This window comes from Chrysochloris asiatica, unplaced genomic scaffold (genome assembly GCF_000296735.1).
Source record: "Chrysochloris asiatica unplaced genomic scaffold, ChrAsi1.0 scaffold00103, whole genome shotgun sequence".
Lineage (NCBI taxonomy): Eukaryota > Metazoa > Chordata > Mammalia > Afrosoricida > Chrysochloridae > Chrysochloris > Chrysochloris asiatica.
In genome coordinates this window covers 9,301,613-9,319,188 of record NW_006408621.1, presented here as the reverse complement: position 1 = coordinate 9,319,188, position 17,576 = coordinate 9,301,613, and the positions used below count along the sequence as shown (strand labels likewise).

At 38.8% G+C, this 17,576-nt stretch overlaps 1 protein-coding gene across 1 annotated transcript in view; it reads right to left on the bottom strand.

The window, feature by feature from the left end:
- GREB1L (growth regulation by estrogen in breast cancer-like) overlaps positions 1–17,576 on the bottom strand; it is a 146,945-nt gene that overhangs the window by 26,594 nt on the left and 102,775 nt on the right. Inside the window, exons 14-17 of the mRNA XM_006867286.1 lie at positions 9,626–9,806; positions 7,394–7,586; positions 4,776–4,909; positions 1,544–1,883 (exon numbers count right to left, since the gene is read on the bottom strand). Coding sequence (XP_006867348.1) covers positions 1,544–1,883; positions 4,776–4,909; positions 7,394–7,586; positions 9,626–9,806 — 848 coding nt within the window. The remainder of the gene's footprint in view (positions 1–1,543; positions 1,884–4,775; positions 4,910–7,393; positions 7,587–9,625; positions 9,807–17,576) is intronic.

The window sequence follows — 17,576 nt, the reverse complement described above, 5'->3', positions numbered from 1 at the left end:
GAACTGTAAGGTCAGCACTTCAAGCTCACCAGCTGCTCCTCGGAAACCCTATACAGGGTCGCTATGGGTCAGAACAAACTCGACGGCACTTAACAACAACAACAATGGCTATTTATCCAAGCATTCTACTTTTACTGTGATCTGTGACTAAAATTTATAACTGTGAAATATAGCAATCTCTCTCTCTATATATATCTATATGTATATCTGTGTTGTTGTTAAGTGCTGTCAAAGTTGGTTCCAATTCATAGAGACCCTGTATAGGGTTTCTGAGGAGTGGCTGGTGAGCTTGAACCACCAACCTTGCAGATCAAACCAACTTTGCAATCCAGCACATTAACCCACAGTGCTACACCAGGAAACTTCCATTAAATACAAGTTAAAACTTCCACTAAATATAAGAGTTTCTATTTTGGACAAATTTATTCTAGTTATTGAGCAAGATGTTTTGTTTGCATCTTAGATTATTCAATTTAAGTTAGTTAACACAGTAAATATTCAAATTTAGTTACAAAATGCTTCATGAACACATTATAATTCCAACATCAGAGCTCTCAAAGATCATACAGTCCAATCCCCTCATTTTGCAGATGAGAAACTGTAGCCCAGAGTGAAAATGCAACTCCCCTAAGACTGTGCTTATGTTTCATAAAATGTGTGCAAAACCAGAATTTTGAAAACCCAATTCATTCATTATTTAGCATGCAGGATGCAGATATCGTCTAGCCCAGCACCATACCTAGATGTATGCCAGTATTTTACCAAATGCTTTCTAATAGCTAGGACACACAGATTATAAGTTTCCAGAAACAAAACAAAACTCAGCAGGGCAAAAGGTAGGGAGTAAGGTTAGTTGGTTTAGGAATTCTCCTCCAGTCCATGCCTAACAAGAGGAGTATGTGGAAGCAGTCAGTAACTGGCAGTGAGGAGGGGACAGTGAAGGGCTTGATCATGCGCTAAATACCTATATTGGATGCCTGGATAAGGCTCAGTTTAGCCAAGACCTTGGGCCTGAGGGTCAAAGTAACTCCAAAGAAAGAACAAATTGCTGAGGATTCCACATGCTGGGGGCCATTCTACAGCATACTGAAGATAAAACAAAGTACTTTACCGACTCTAGATATGAGCTGAAAGATAGGCTAGGCGGATAGAAAAGAATTAGTGAATTGATGCTATTTAAAGGAGTATGTACCCCACATAGTCTGAGGGAACAACTTACCTTTTGTTCTGAGAAAATAGATGGCCTTGGGCTCGATGCAATTTGAATTAAGGTCAGTAAACATGGGGTCAAATTGGGCCATGTCACTTTTGCACTTGCAGCTGGAGACCAACTCCAGGCATGTGCTAAAGAGGGGACCTGACAGCATCTCTACAAATGGATTCCAATTAAGAAAGGAATTATATCGCTTAGTTTAGCCTTAAGATTGTCACGAAGATGAAATTCACACTTGTGCAAAAATCTATTAAACTCAGGTATCTATCTGAGCCATCTATGTAAGATCCCTAGAAAACAGAGAAGGAGAAATGTCTGCCCACTGCTAACCTTTAATCGTGTCACAAAATGAGTTGCAATGTTGAGTTCCGAGGCTGGGTTCCCAAGGATGATCTCAAAGCGGTACTGCAGACCCAGTTTGTCCCGCACCTCCTGCAGCTGCTCCTTGGCCAGCATTGCCAACTGCACCGAGGGCACCCTGATGATGAGCATGTGCCCCCTCCCACTCTTGTTTTTTCCTGGGGCGCTGATGAGGTCATCTATGATGCTGAGTGTCTCTGGGGTGCTGTGGTCTCGGAGGGACGTCATGGTAGTGAGAGCTATCAGAGCTTCTGAGTACTGCTGGATAAGAAGATAGCAGCGGACCACCATGCTGTGCAGCCGGGGGTACCTGCAACAGAACATAGAAATACCAGCACTCAGGCAGCAGGCCCTGCAGTAAGGGGTTACTGAGCAGGCGCGACTTTTGTTCTAGAATGATTCGGTGAAAACCTCTTTTTTGACTTTTAAAAAACAGTGGTCTTAGTTTTGTTCGAAATGCAAACTCACAGGCCCTATCAAAGACCTACTGGATGAGAATATGCATTTTTAACCAGATCACCAGGTGACTTGCACGTGCATGAAACTTTAAGAAGCACTGGCCTCATCAAGCTGATTGCTGACAGAGTCTTAATGTAGAATCCCTGGGATGCTAACATTTTACTGGTGGAGGAGAAAGGTATGGGTTAGAATCTTGGCACTGTCCGTTTAGTTCTGTAACTGAAGAAGGAAACAGAGACATTAATGTAATCAGTTATTACTAATTTGAGGTCACCCTCACTGATAGTAGTAACTCCATCTTCCCACCAAATGTGCTGAAGGAAATGTGGGGCTGCTTGGAGAAATAGCACCCCCTAGTGGTGTGGGCCTGCTATCACCTGAACCACGGCTGCCTTCTGAAAGTAACCTGGAGGTCCTGGAAGAGGCCCAGAAAATCAGCCTCTCCAAACCCCAACATCCTTACCACCACTCTCCTACTTTACAGGATTGCCAGGAAAGGGGTGACTGTTCAAATAGCAATGTTTTACAATGACAAGACAGGTAGAAAATAAATGTCTGGCTTAAGTGCCACTCCTCAGAAATCCAGGTCTGCAGCATAACAATGTGAGTATGAATGGGCTAAGAGGCTCCACTTGCAAGCATGGAGGGAAGCTAGTCAGGAAAATGGGCACTGGTAAAGCACCCTCGGAAACCCTGTACAGGGTCGCTATGGGTCGGACCCGACTCGATGGCAATTAACAACAACAACAACAACAAAGCAAGGCCCCAGCCTGACATCGGTTAAATCTCTTGTGGAGTTTGGCAAAATGCGTCTTAGTCTGTGAGCTTTCCTTCCTGGCACACCCAGCTGGTCAGCTGCTGCGGAGGCTCTTGTGGAATTTCACCTTTGTTCCACTTTGATAAATCTATTTACAGAGAGACAAGTTTCCCACTGGCTTTGCACAGAAAAGGATAGGGTCAGACACCAACTAGGGTCATCAGAAGAACAAAATGGTTCTGTAGCACTATAGAGGCTGGAGTGGACCCAGATATCCTAGATTTTAACCACTCTGCCTTCTCCTGAAAGAAAAACTCACTGAAGAATTGAGCTGAAATTCAGTTACTTGCCCAAGACCAGAGACAAAGTTGAATTTGATTTTATTCAGGTCTCTGGCTGTTCAATGTCTGACAAATTGCTGGGGTTTTGCATCCTGGGAAAAAATGTAGAACTCTTTTGGTTCTATCAAGCCTAGGCCAGTCCCTTCAGGTGTTCAATACATCATGGCTATTATTAGTTGACAGTGACTGACCTAGAGAGAACTAAGCACAGATGATTCATGTTTGAGCTTAATTTTTATTTTTTGGACTGGGTCACAGAGGAAAGTTAAAGTTAAAATAAATGCCGCCTCGAATGTACAGGCAGGAGTCGTGGTGGTGCAGTGGTTAAAGCACTCAGCCAACCAGAGGCTTGAACCCACAGCTGCTCTGAGGAAGAAAGATGTGGTAGTCAGCCTCCATGAAGACTTTAGCGCCTTGGACTCTCTGGGGGCAGTTCTACTCTATCCTTTAGAGACACTAGGAGTTGGAATCAACTAATGGCAGGAGGTTAATATGTCACTGCTGTTGTGTGCTGCCATGTTGGTTTCAACTCCTAGTGACCCTGTATAGAGTTTCCAAGGAGTGGCTGGTGGGTTTGAACTACTGCCTTGCAGTTGGTTAGCAGTCCAGTCCTAATCCTACAGTACCGCACCAGCCAGTTTTGTCTCAGAGTGACCTATAGGATAGGCTCATTTTAATGGTCCCTACTTTATTTTTAAATTATTATTATTGGTTTTAATATTCTTAAGCTTTTTATTGTGACTTGAGTGAAGGTTTCCAGAACAGATCATCATTTTCCCATTAAAAAATCATATGCTTTGTTCACTAAATGGTTACAATCCTTTCTATGTAAAAACAGTTAAAAGCATTTACCTCTATTCACTTTAACTACTGCATTCTTTCCTGTGTCTTCTGTTACCTTCATATTTCCTCTGCTAAACTCCCTCTTGTTGTATATTAACTGCCCTGTCACCCATGTTAACATGTGTCTACCCTCTAGTCCATGGATAATTTTCCCTCCCCTCTCCCCCCTCTAACTACTGAGTTGATGATTCAAAGTCACAGAGCGAAAAAGTTGGGAAACCCTTCACTTGTTCAGAGTGACCTAGCATTGATGAATAAAAAGAAAGTCAAGAGATCCAAGTGTCATGATCGTTAATCCCTTAAGTCAGGGCCTGGAAGAGGGGCCCTAAGAGCTGAGCTCACTTAAAATGATCAGGTTATTCATTTCCTCAATTTATACTCCAAATCTCCAAGGGTAAAGTTTAGTCTTTACAAAGGTGTCACAGAGGAGAAAATAGGGTACTCTGTAAAAGTTAGGGAGGGCCTGGGAAGGCTAGATCTCAGAGGAATGGTCTTCAGTAAGCAAAACTCTGCAGCGCGTTGAATCCACTGCTAACCATGAAACAAGGTTGGAGAATGAGAGCATTCTAAGTGGGGCTCGGTCCCCTTTTTGGCCACCATTTTCCTTGGTTGGTCTTGGCTTATCATATAAAACCCATCTAAGTAAAGATCATCTTAAGACAGTTTATTTTTATTCTGTCTTTTCAAGTATCATTTGCACAGCTGGGCTTCAAGAAACTCCTTGTGGCACGGGTACAGAATGTTTCTGGCTATTTTGGATATGCAATTACAGCTGAAGAAAAGGGGGAACCTTCTTATTTACCTCTCCAAGAGCGTGTTCACCATCTTTTCAAAAGTTTCATCACATCGCAGAAGTGGACTGGTCACCCCCCACTGCAGAGACTTGCTGTATTCATTCAAGCCAAAATACAGTTTCTCCTCACAGCCCATGTCCTCCTGATTCAAAATACAGAACAAAGCCCAGTGAAGACAGCATTCAATGTGACTTGCTTTTTAGGGGCAAAAAATATTCCATAAGATGTTATTTAATATTGTTGTTGTTAAAGGCCATTGAGTCTATACAAGGTCACTATGAGTCGGAATTGACTTGATGGCACACAATCACCACCACAAAGGCAGGCAGCTTCAACCTCCATTCTTTCCCTACTCTAGGAAGCATTTTATACAAGGGGGCTTCACAAAGTTTGTGGGGAAAATGGAATGGGAAGATAATGGAGTTTTCCCGTGAAATTTTTAAAGCTGTCTCCCCTTTACAAAACACACGAAACTTTGTGTAGATTACAAACTCAAAAACTTCTCAGTTAAGTTTCATTTTGAACTTAAAAATTTTTAATTCTTTTAACATTGTTTAGTGATACTTCATAACAGCGTATCTTTTAAGAATAGCTTTATTTTTTAATGGAATGTATGTACTTTTCTGCCTTCTTAAACAGAATACATAGCATTTAATCTCTCTCCCTTCTTGTCAACATTATGAAAATGAACAACTATTTTGGGATATTACACAAGGATGCCCTCAGTGGAATCTGAGAGGTGTGACAAACTGCTTGTCCCTAAATAAAATAGCCCTCAGAATATTAAAGAATCCTCTGGAGTTCATGTGTATCTTTTAATTTTGTTACTTTCTTGCATCTTTTCTACATTCATTTCTTCTTGTTCTACATTGCCTATTGAAATCTCTTATTATATTTTGTGCTGACATTTTTATTCACTCTCTAACTCATTTCATAAAGGTAATAAGGCAACTTTAAAAATGTTGTTATTGTTTGTTGCCATCAAACCAGCCACCAACTCATGGTGACCCTAGGTCTCTCACATGGAAGGCACAGAACTACTAGTGACTTTAAAAAAAAAAAAAAAAGGTATATATATATGAATATTGGTGTGGCACTGTGGATTAATGTGCCAGACTGCAAAGCCATTTGATATATGAGTCAGACCTACTTGATGGCACTTAAGAACAAGAGTATGTTCTGATAATCAAAGTGTACAGATTGAGCAGTATCTATTTCACAGACTTTGAAACCTTCTTGTGTATTTCCTTCTGGGTTCTGGATAACTGGGTCAAAGAAGTTATTTCAGGATGGAAAAAAATCATTCATCTAAATTTCCCTTCTCAACTGGTCTGTGGACACATCATCATCTGGGAAAGCTTTATCTTGTATGACTCGGTTTTCATATTCCTTCTCAGTCTTGTTCCCATTTTAAAAAACAAAAATAAAAAAACACCCTAAAAAACAGTTCCTATTCCAAAAGAACTGCTTGCCAGTGACCCAAACCCCTTACAGCTGGGACACCTTACCAACTTCATAACAGAATGCAATCAATGCATTGGGTTGATAAACGGTTGGTTGGTTATGTGCCCTGGAGTCAGTTCCAACTCACAGAGACCCTGCATAGGGTTTTGAAGTTGTAAATCCTTATGGGAGCAGAAAGTGTCATCTTTCTTCCATGAAAACAGCTGCTAGTTTCAAATTGCTGACCTTGAGATTAGCAGCCTGACTTGTAGCCACTATGCTACAAGAGCTCCTTGGTAAATACAGAAATGTTATTCTTATATAAGACATTCCTAGTGTCTTTTATTTAAACATATTGATTTTTTTAAGTATACAGTATGTTAAATATTGTTTAATGACTAGTCTTTATTTTTATGAACCTCTTTAGGTTATTTAGCATATAGTTTATAGGTCATAGAAAGTATTTTTTAAGTATTAGAAGTTAGAGGGGGAAAAAAAGGTAAAGACCTGGGTGTGTACAATGTTGAGATGGTTACTCTCAACACATTTTGAAATTTTACTACGGAGTCCTTTAATGTAATAGCACATCATCCCCTGTGGCAGCCACTAGATGGTGAGAGAACTGACTAAAGGGGAAAATTGAGTTACCAAGGGCAAGGGAGCAGGCGACTAATTAACAGTGATACAGGTCAGTAAGACTAAACATGACAAGAATCCACCCAAGAGGACAATAAAAATCCTTGGTCTTAGATCGAAATTAATCAGCACTAATTTAAAAGCAAAAAAGAGAATCAAGATAACTGATTATGATGTCCGATATTACCACAGCTTGTTTACAAAACAATATAGGATATAAGAAAACAAAAACAATATAGGATATAAGAAAACAAAAACAATACAGGATAAATGATTTCTGTGTATGTAGGACAACTTAAAGAAGAATCACCTAATTTGTTTTATATATGACATTGCTTAGTAGTCTTTAGCCTTATAATACTTAAAAAAATAAGTAAGTAAATCTTGGAAGATGAAGCACTGTTAATTATGTTTTTGAACGCTTGAACTATAGTTAACAAATACCATAACCGCATTTTATTATAGGATTCTATTCCTGGGGGAAGTGAGAACGTTACTGTGTATCAGAGAGGAAAAGAGAGAAAGAGAGAGAGAGAGAGAGACTCACCATGTTGTCCAGCTGGATCCAATGAACTTCATTGCTAGAGCTGACTCGGGACTGCTGGGTCTGCAGAGTGTAAGGGAAGGAGCTCACCTGGAGCACCAGGAGGTTGAAAGCTTCCAGAACTTCTCTGCAATTAATAACTCTATCAGCTAATCCATGACTGGGTTCACCATGAGACAAGGAGCCCGAAATTACACTGAAGAAACATTGAAAGACAAGTTATTGCCTCCGATTTTAACTGATTAGCCGCAGAAGCAGATACTCAAATCGACATACTGTTTTAGTTCTTATTTTTCCAGCTGTTTTACATTGGGAGCAGGAGTAGAAACAACTGAATGTTGATTTCGAAGTGAAAAATTTAGGTTCTTAAGCATTTCAGGCTGGTTTCAGGGATAACCCCACCCCTCTGCTTTTCAGTTTACCCTCCTCGATTTACCTCTCAGGAAGTGAGAAGGATCCATTTTGAAAGCTCACCTGAATAAGGGAGCTTACAACCTTGTAATGATCTGTACCCAAGAGAAGTCCAAAGTAGGAAGGGATCCCCATTGTGTAAAGTCACTCTCCTTTTTCCCTCCACTGCTACATTCACCCTTTCCATGACCAAGATTTTCATATCTCTGATCATTTTCGGTTCTTTTCAATTTGGGTATATGAGGTTGCCATGCAACCTAAAATCCCCACATTTCATTCTCAAAGAAATAATCTCAATGTCCTGGGGAATTAAGGTCATAGAGACCCAATCTCTATTCTCAGAGATAACACCCAGTGCCTTCAGGGATGCCTTCAGTATACTGCCTCTGCTCAAAGAATACTAGTAATAGCTGACCTGCATTTCTTTCTTTCTTCTTCCTTTCTCACCACCACCTTAAATTTAACAAGTTACCTAAAATTTTATATGTACCTATCTATGGCTCTAAATTTAAGATTATAGAGTGCCAAATACATTTGACTTCTAAACAAGTGCTTTTGTAATTCTGACATTTCTATCACAGACCCCAAAACTTGCAAATTATTAACCCCAGTGTCTCCTGCCAAACAGAAAATCTATAAATACTTTACGATGTCCCCAAATTTACCTTGCTCTATTACCAGGGGTGGGGAACGTCCAACCCGTGGGCCATACAAGGCACACAAAATCATTTGGTCTGGCCCTGCCAAAGCAACTGCAGTTGCAGCCATCATATTAGGAGTGAGTTAGATAAATGTTTGACCAAATATAGCAGACTAATTTTTAAGGTGATAATTTTGTATGGCCTGTGAATTATGTTATAAATTTTGGCAGAAAAAAAGGTTCCCCATCCTTGCTGTATATGGTGAGGGAGGAGCCCTGGTGGTCCAAACAGTTAAGCACTCAGCTACTATTTAGCTGCTAAAGTTTAGGGGTTTAAACCCACCCAGTGATGCTATGGGAGGAAGACCAGGCAAACTATTTCTGTAAAGATCACAGCCAAGATCCACCCAGTGGGTGAAAACCAACTCTATGGCTCCTAGCAACTCCAACATGGTGAAGACAGACCATGGTATGCAATTCTAAGAGTATCTGAAAACATATCACACACACACACACACACACACTACACACATACCAGGAAATGACTACAATTCTATCTCTGAGTAACCATGGTTCTACACTTCCACACTTACTGTTCTTTTATTAATAAGTTCATTGAAGAAATAGGACTTTCTCTTGTCTAAACTGGCAAACTGGAGAAGGTTTCAGATCTGCTCTCAAGCCATCAACTAGAGCAATCTGGTCAATCAAGTGGACTCTCTACTGCTGTTAAAGGTTAGAGAGAAGAGAGAAAGGAAGAGAAGAGAAAGAAAAAAGAAAAGGAAAAGAACTGGAGAGGAGGAGAGACTTGTAAGAGGGAAAGCAAATTTCTCTTCTGGGAGTTCATTAATCTCAACCTCCTTATTACCACTCATTCTTTGAAGCAGCAGAGTTGTGCAATGCTTTTAAGACAGTATTTCTAACTGGACTTTCTTAAGTTGCCCCCAGTATAGCCAAAACAAAATCAACAGCTGGTTTAACTGAGTTGACAGAGCGTCACTCAACCCACAATAAAAAGTTAAAAGAAAAGAGTTGAGAAAACAATGGAAGGGTAGGAATGTTACTTGTAAGACATCTTATGTTAGGTTTCCTGGGCTTTCAAATCATCATCTTCTAAATATTTTATCATGTACCATCTACTGCAGTAGAAAAAATATTGTATTTGCTCACTCTGAAGCAATCACCTCGTTAGGTCCACATGGGAGTTGTCATGAACTAGCACAAACAGTGTGTACGGGTTCTGTTTCACTTTTCTCAGAAAAATGTCAAACTTGGTTTGGATGTCATTGTCTAGACGAACAACATATTTCTCTGCTCTCTGATGAGCTGTCCCATTTTCCTCCAGACCCAAGTCTACAAGGACACCTGACAAGAAGAAAAGAAGAGTTTGTCCTTTTTATATACATACAACACAAGTATCATGAGACAAACTTAAGACAGTGTTAACAGAAACTGGGTAGTAAGTACATACAGAGACTTACAGAGAACATATTTTGTCGTTTTCATATTGTTCACTACAATTCTGAGAAAGTGTATTTCCTTTATTTTTTTCATAAACACTCTTTCATCTTGGTCCCCACACTTGATACAAGTGACAACAGGGAATATTCTTATATAGTGAGTGAAAGCAGTTGAATGTATGGAATGTATGAAATCTCTGATGAATTAAATTCTGTTTACATAAAAAGTGCTGCTGCAAATAGCTAATACAGGCTACTTGAGGGAAAAAAATTAGACTTTGGGCATAGCCCTTGGACAAATTAATATAACCACATAAGCCTCCCCCCCCCGGATTTAGCAACAAAACATCGTGAGAAAAAGGAAAATATATTGTGATGGCCAAAGATGACACTAGATTAAAAGCTTTAAAAGGTAGAACATTCTTTACTTTTGCATAAAGACAACCTTGTACAGTATCTAGAGCATGGGAGGTCCTCAGTGCATGTTGGGTTTATGTATCAAATTAATAAAATGAACGGAATTACCCAAGTATGCCGTAGTCTCAATACATTTGAAAACAAGAGGGGAGGTTAAAAAAGTTCATGGAAAACTATGGAATGCAAAGATCATGGAATTTTTCATGAACTTTTTGACGTTATGAAACTTTTAGTATTGTATCACTATTTTTGTATATCACAAAGTTACATCTTATGATGTATGCAAACATCTAAAATAGCTCTAGGCATATCAAGCTATTGTTGGGATAATTATTTAAAACACCAAATTCTCCTTTAAAATTAAGAGTTTTAAAGGGTTCTGTTGATTTCATTTGTTCAATTTGGTTTCTATCTTTTCTTTGAATGGACGTTGATGTTAATTAACAGCTACCTGCGATTATCACCTAGAAGTTTGTGGAGAAATTCCATTATCTTTTAATCCCATTTTCCTATATATAACCTTTCTGAAGCCCCTCCCTCCCCTCATTGTAACTAGTAAAAAACAACAAAAAAATAGGTATTTTCTATATGAAAATTCATTGTACCAGAACAGGTAAACAGGAAGGTATTTTTATCTTTAAACATTCTTTAGGATATTTTACTCAGAGATTGTTTTCAATTTCCACCTAAATGCAGGCAAACTTTGTGAATCTTCTCCAAAGTAATCTATTAAATATTTAATTGGGTAGGTATTGTGATTTTTTTTTTGGAAAGTGGATTACCTGCCAAATTCATGAAATATTTGACAGCTATTTATTGAACATCTAATATGTATCTTATATGAAAATCTAATATGGAGTCCTGGTGTGGTGCTGTGGGTTAATGTGCTGGACTGCAAAGTCATTTGAACAGCAAGGTCGGCAGTTCAAGCTCACCAGCCGCTCCTCAGAAACATTATACAAGGTTGCTATGGGTTGGAACCGACTCAACGGCACTTAACAACGACAACAATACGTATCAGTTTATCTAGTTTTGTTGTAGTGCTTTTGGAGTCATAGTTGAGAAAGTACTGGTCGTGGAGATTTACCCATTTATTCTTCTAAGAGTTTCACAGTTTTAGCTTTAGCTCTTTGATCCATTTCAAATTTAGCTTTAGGTCTTTGATCCATTTTGAGGTTTTATTTATTTTTTCGTTTTTTTTTTAAGACAGTATGTGGAAGGACATTATGCTTGGTAAAGTGGGGGGGTCAAAGAAAACAAGAAAGACCTTCAATTAGATGTACTGACACAGTGGCTGCCAAAGTGAGCTCAAACATAACAATTGTGCAGATGACACAGGACTGGACAGCGTGTTTTGTTCTGTTGTGCAGAGGGCTGCTATGAATGAGAATTGACTGGAGGGTACCTAACAACAACAACAACACGAGGCAGGGATTTAACTTCATTCTTTCATATATGGAGGTCCTGCTGTCCCAGTACCATTTGTTGAAAAGACTATTCCTTCTCCACTGATATATCTTGGTACACTGGTTGAAAATCAATTGACCATAAATATGAAGGTTTATATTTGGACTCTTAATTCTATTCCATTGAGCTATATGTCTGTCCTTCACTTTATTGGTTACTGTAACTTTTTACTAAGTTTCACAATTGGGAAGTGTGAATCCTCCTCAATTTCGTTCTTTTCTAATACTGACTTGACCCACTTAGAATGAATTTTAGGATCAGCTTGTCAGTTTCTGCAAAGAAGCCTGCTGAGATTTTGATGATGCTGTTGTTGTTAAGTGCCATCAAGCCGGTTCTGACCCACAGCAATCCTATATAGGATTTCCAAAGAGCAGCTGGTGAGCTTGAACTGCCAACCTTGTGATTCAAAATGACTTTGTAGTCCACTGCATTAATCCACAGTGCCACAGAAGGCATTGATTTTGTAGATCAAATTGAGAAGAACTGCCATCTTAACAATGTGAAATCTTCAAGAACATGGGAGGTCATTACATTTATTTAGGTTGTCATTTCTTTCAACAAAGTTTCGTAGTTTCCAAAGTGTAAGTTTTGTACTTATTTTTGTTTAATGTTTCCACGTACTTTATTCTTTTTGATGCTCTTATAAATAAAACTGTTTTCTTAATTAATTTTTGGATCTCTGTACTATTGTGTAATTCTTCTGTAGGTCTATAATTATTTAAAAATAAAAAATATTTTAAAAAGCATGACAGTATCAAATTTGCAATGGAAATACTTGTACACTGCTGGTGGAAGTTTAACTTTATCATTTTGGAAAACAATTTGTTATTATTTGGTAAAGTTGGAAATGCACATAACTTAGGACAATTTTATCCCTACTACTGCACGTGTATTCTAGCCTTGTTATGAAATAGTAAAAAACTAGAAACAATACAAATCTCTATCAGTAGTAAAATCGACTTTAAAAGCTGTACAGTGAATTCCTATAATTGTTGTTGTTAAGTGCTTTTGAGTCAGTTCCAACTCATAGCGACCCTGTGTTGGGTTTCTGAAGCTTTAAAACTTTGCAGGAGCAGAAATCTCATCTTTCTCCTGTGGAGCAGCTGACAGATCCTGTGGTTTGCACTCCAGTGCTTATTGTATGAAGCCACTGTGCTCCCATTCTTACAGTTGTTGTTGTTGTGAAGTGCAGTTGAGTCAGTTCCGACCCATAGCGACCCTGTATAGGGTTTCCGAGGAACAGCTGGTGAGCTTGAACTGCTGACCTTGCAGTTCAAATGGCTTTGCAGTCTGGCACATTAACCCACAGCGTCACACCAGGACTCCATTCCTATAATAGAATACTATAAAGTAGTAAAATGTATGAATTGGAGCTACATACGACAGAATCAATCCTTTTCAACAAGGTTGAGTGTAAAAATAAATCATAGACAAAAACATAATTGTTGTTGTTAAGTGCTGTCGAGTTGGTTCCAACCCACAGCAACCTTGTACAGGGTTTCTGAAGAGCAGCTGGTGGGTTTGAACCACTGACCTTTCGGTTCAAACTGACCTTGCAGTCCGGCGCATTATCCTGCAGCGCCACACCACAACATAATTAAAGTACTGAAAAAAATCAAACAATACTGTTTAGGAGTTGAGGCAATAGGTGAAACTATAAATAAAAGCGAAGGAATTATAAACACAAAATTCAGGATAGCAGTTAGCAACTCTAGAACACAAAATAAAGTATTACAATGAAATGTGCAAAGACCTGGTATTAGAAAACCAAAAGAGAAGACCACTTTCAGCATTTCTCAAGCTGAAAGAAATGAAAAAAAATTCAAGCCTCAATTTGCCGTATTGAAGGATTCAATGGACAAAGTATTGAATGATGCAGAAAGCATCAAAAGAAGACGGAAAGAATATACAGAGTCATTATACCAAAAAGAATTGCTCGGTGTTCAACCATTTCAAGAGGTAGCATATGACCACCAACCAATGTTAGTGAAGAAAGAAGGCCACGCTGTATTGAAGACATTAGTGAAAAACAAGGCTCCAGGAACTGACAGAAAACAAACTGGAATGTAACAACAAACTAATGAAGCTCTGGAAGCCCTCACTAGAAATTTGGAAGACAGCTACCTGAACAAATGATTGTAAAAGATCCATATTTGAGTTCATTCTTAAGAAAACTGACCCAACAGAATGTGGAAATTATTGAACAATATCACTGATATCACACACAAATAAAATTTTGCTTAAGATGATTTAAAAATGCACATCAACAGGGAGCGGCCAGAGATTCAAGCTGGATTCAGAAGAGGATGTGGAATGAAGTATATCATTGTTGAAGTTCGATGGATCATGGCTGAAAGCAGAGACTGTCAGAAAGATGTTTGCTTGTGTTTTATTGACTATGCAAAGGCATTAGACTGTGTCAATCATAACAAACTATGTATAATATTGCAAAGAATGGGAATTTGAGAACACTTTATTGTGCTCCTGTGGAACCTGTAAATAGAATAAGAGACAGTTGTTTGAACAGAACAAGGGACCACTGTGTGGTTTAAAATCCGGAAAGTTGTATGCCAGGGTTGTATCCTTTCACCATACATACTCAATCTGTACACTGCGCAAATACCTGAGAAACTGGACTATATGAAAATGAATGTGGCATCGAGATTGGAGGAAGGCTTATTAACAACCTGCAAAATGCAGATGATACATCCTTGCTTACTGAATGCAAAAAGGATTTGAAGCTCTTCCTGATGAAGATCAAAGGCTACAGCCTTCAATATGGATCACAACTCAATGTAAAGAAAACAAAAATCCTCACAACTGGACCAATAAACACCATCATACATAGAGGAAAAAAATGAAGTTATATATAATGTTACTTGGATTCACAATAAATACTTAAAAGTATTTAAATCTTTAAAGTGTTAAAAGTTTGCTCTCTAAAAGCAAGAGCATTGGGCAAATCTGCTCCCATTTAACAATTTCTACACATATTGTTCAGTGATATTGTTTACATTTTACATAACGAGTCAATATTCTCATTATTTCTGTTCAGTTTACATTAATCTAGCTTCCCTGCCCCTTCTCCCTGCCTTCTCATCTGTGTTAATCATTTGATCTAATTTTTTTAAAGGAACATTATACTCACAGGTGATACTATTTTTTAATGGTCAATCTGTAAATTTAGCTAAAAGATGAGTTTAGAGTATGGATTCAGTACAAAGTTTAAAGGATGTCTCTGGGAGATAGACTTGAGAGTTCTTCTAGTTTATCAGTCCAGAAGGTCTGACCTTTTTTTAAAGAATTTGAGTCATGTTCTACATTCTTCACCCATTCTATCTGGGGCCATCTATTGTGTCCCTGGTCAGAATGGATGATGCTGATATCCAGGCACCATGTAGTTTTCTGGTCTCAAAAGAGATGAGACTGTGGTTCATATAGGGTATTAATCCTGTGGACAAGTTTCTTCGTAGTTTTTGGTTTCTTTCTTTCTCTTTTGCTCCAGATGAGTGGAGACCAATAGTTGTATCTCTGATGGCCACTCACAAATTATTAAGATGCCAGATACTAGGATGTAGAACATAAATATTATGAACTATGTCATGAGACTATGGTCTTCAGCCTTTCAATGCAGTAAACCAATCCCACAAGGCATTTGGCTAGTCTAGGAAGTATTTGTAACTGTGTCTCCTGTAGCAGGCTTTCTATAAATGTATTTTAAAAGTCATCTTTACTGAAATACCGAAATCCAAGCTCTAATTTTCCTATAATTTTCATTTTATATTTGTTTCCTTCCTCTAGTCTTCTGCTGATGACAGAATTGGCATTTCTAGTATTTAGCAAAAGCAAATTTTTCCCTAAATAGTCCCTGAGCCAGGTGAAGTCTGATGTAAGACAATATATCACAGGAAGGAGGGTTAGCCAAAGATGAGAAATAGTATGTCACGAAACCAAGGGAGAATAAAAAAATCCTTAAGAGCTTCCAAGAATGACAATGTGACTCTCAGATGTCTGGTTTCAGGGAGAACAGCGCTGACACAGAATCTGAACAAGGTTAGAGTGCTGAGAAATGGGCAGTCTGAGGAGGGCCAGTTCTCTTCTATTCTTGGTAATTTCATTTACTTTTCACAACTCGAGGAGCTCTGGTAGTGTAGTGTTTACAAGTTGGGCTGCTAACCTCAAGGTCAGCAGTTCAAAACTACGAGCCATTCTGCAGGAAGAAGATGAGGCTTTCTGCTCCTGTAAAGATTTACAGCCTCGGAAACCCTATGAAGCAGTTCTACTCTGTCTGATGGAGTCATAATGAGTTGGATTCGATGGCACACAACAGAGAGGAGCCTATGGAACACAGTCTACTCTGACATACATGAGGTCACTGTGAGTTGCAGCTGGAGGGGGAATAAAACCAAGGGGCATCAAAGGAGAGTAAAACCAAGAACACACATGCCAACTCTACAACTCCAATGAGCACCGTTATCTAAGACCATAAAGGTGAAAAGTCTACATAAGCTCTTCCTTTCTTCGCCATCTGTGTGAGTGTTGCTGCTACGTTCCATCTTCACTGTGTCTTCTCATAAGACTTTCACGATCAAGAGATTTCTGGCCAAGAAACAAATGCAGAATTATCCCATTCCCCAATGGATTCGATACAGAATCGTCCCATTCCCCAATGGATTTGAATGAAAATGGTAATAAGATCAGATACAACTCCAAGAGAAGACACTGGAGAAGAGCGAAGCTGGGTCTCTAAGGAGTCACACATGTGATGGTGCAGCACATAACAGGCCCAGGTCCTAACACCCTACCATTTGTTGTTGTTGTTAAGTGCCGTGGAGTCGGTTCCGACTCATAGCAACCCTACCATAGCAAGTTCAATTTTGCCAAGATTTGATCAATGGAACATGTTTTGCAAAACTTCTGGTTTCTTCCTTTATTTTTATGCTTCCGCATTTAAAGAAGTTGACTAATAAATTATGTGAGAACTTTCGTTTGGGGAAAAAAAAAAAAGTCTACATAAACCAGAATCTATGACTAGAAGGAGTTCAACAGTCCGAATTTCAAGAGAAAGTGATCCTGGTCAAGGAAATCTAAAATGTCCAGGGATAATTATAATTAAAGATGACCCTGAGCTCATCTCATGTCCTGTAACATTTCCTGTTTGTTTGAAGAGAATGATGTGTTCTGATCAGAGGTTCCTATTCTTTGACTATATTTTTTTAAATAAGAAATCTTTAAATTTTGATTCCAAGTTTCTATTTCTTGCTCTTCTCATCAAGAAGATATCCCAAAGAGAAATAAAACTGTTCTCAGTTTCAGCAGTTTATCTTCACTGTGGATCAAGAAAAATTTTCCAGGGTACTGTTATGCAAAAACATTTTAAGGTTTTGAAAATCCAGAAAATATTAAATCACTAAAGCGTGTCAGCTTTTAAATTATTATCATAACAATGAACATTCCTTTATCCTGGCAATCTCTTTGCAGCAATTAAATAACCTGGGAATTGAAATCAGTGGTTTAAAATCTCGCTAATGTTGCTTTCAATGCCCAATGTGTTGATTCCTATCTTCTTGTGGTCCAACTGGCTCCATTTGTCCTTCCACTGGGAAAGAATTCTTTACTCTGGGTTGGTGAGATTTGTCTGTGGGAGTGTCCACTTCTATACTGTTTGGCTGGATCAAGGAGGGAAGCAGCACAGAACTGCCCAAGAACAGTATGCTAAACACCAACAACTCCAGAGCCCCACGTGACTGATAAAACATCCCTGATGCATACACATTTAAGGCCTCGCTAC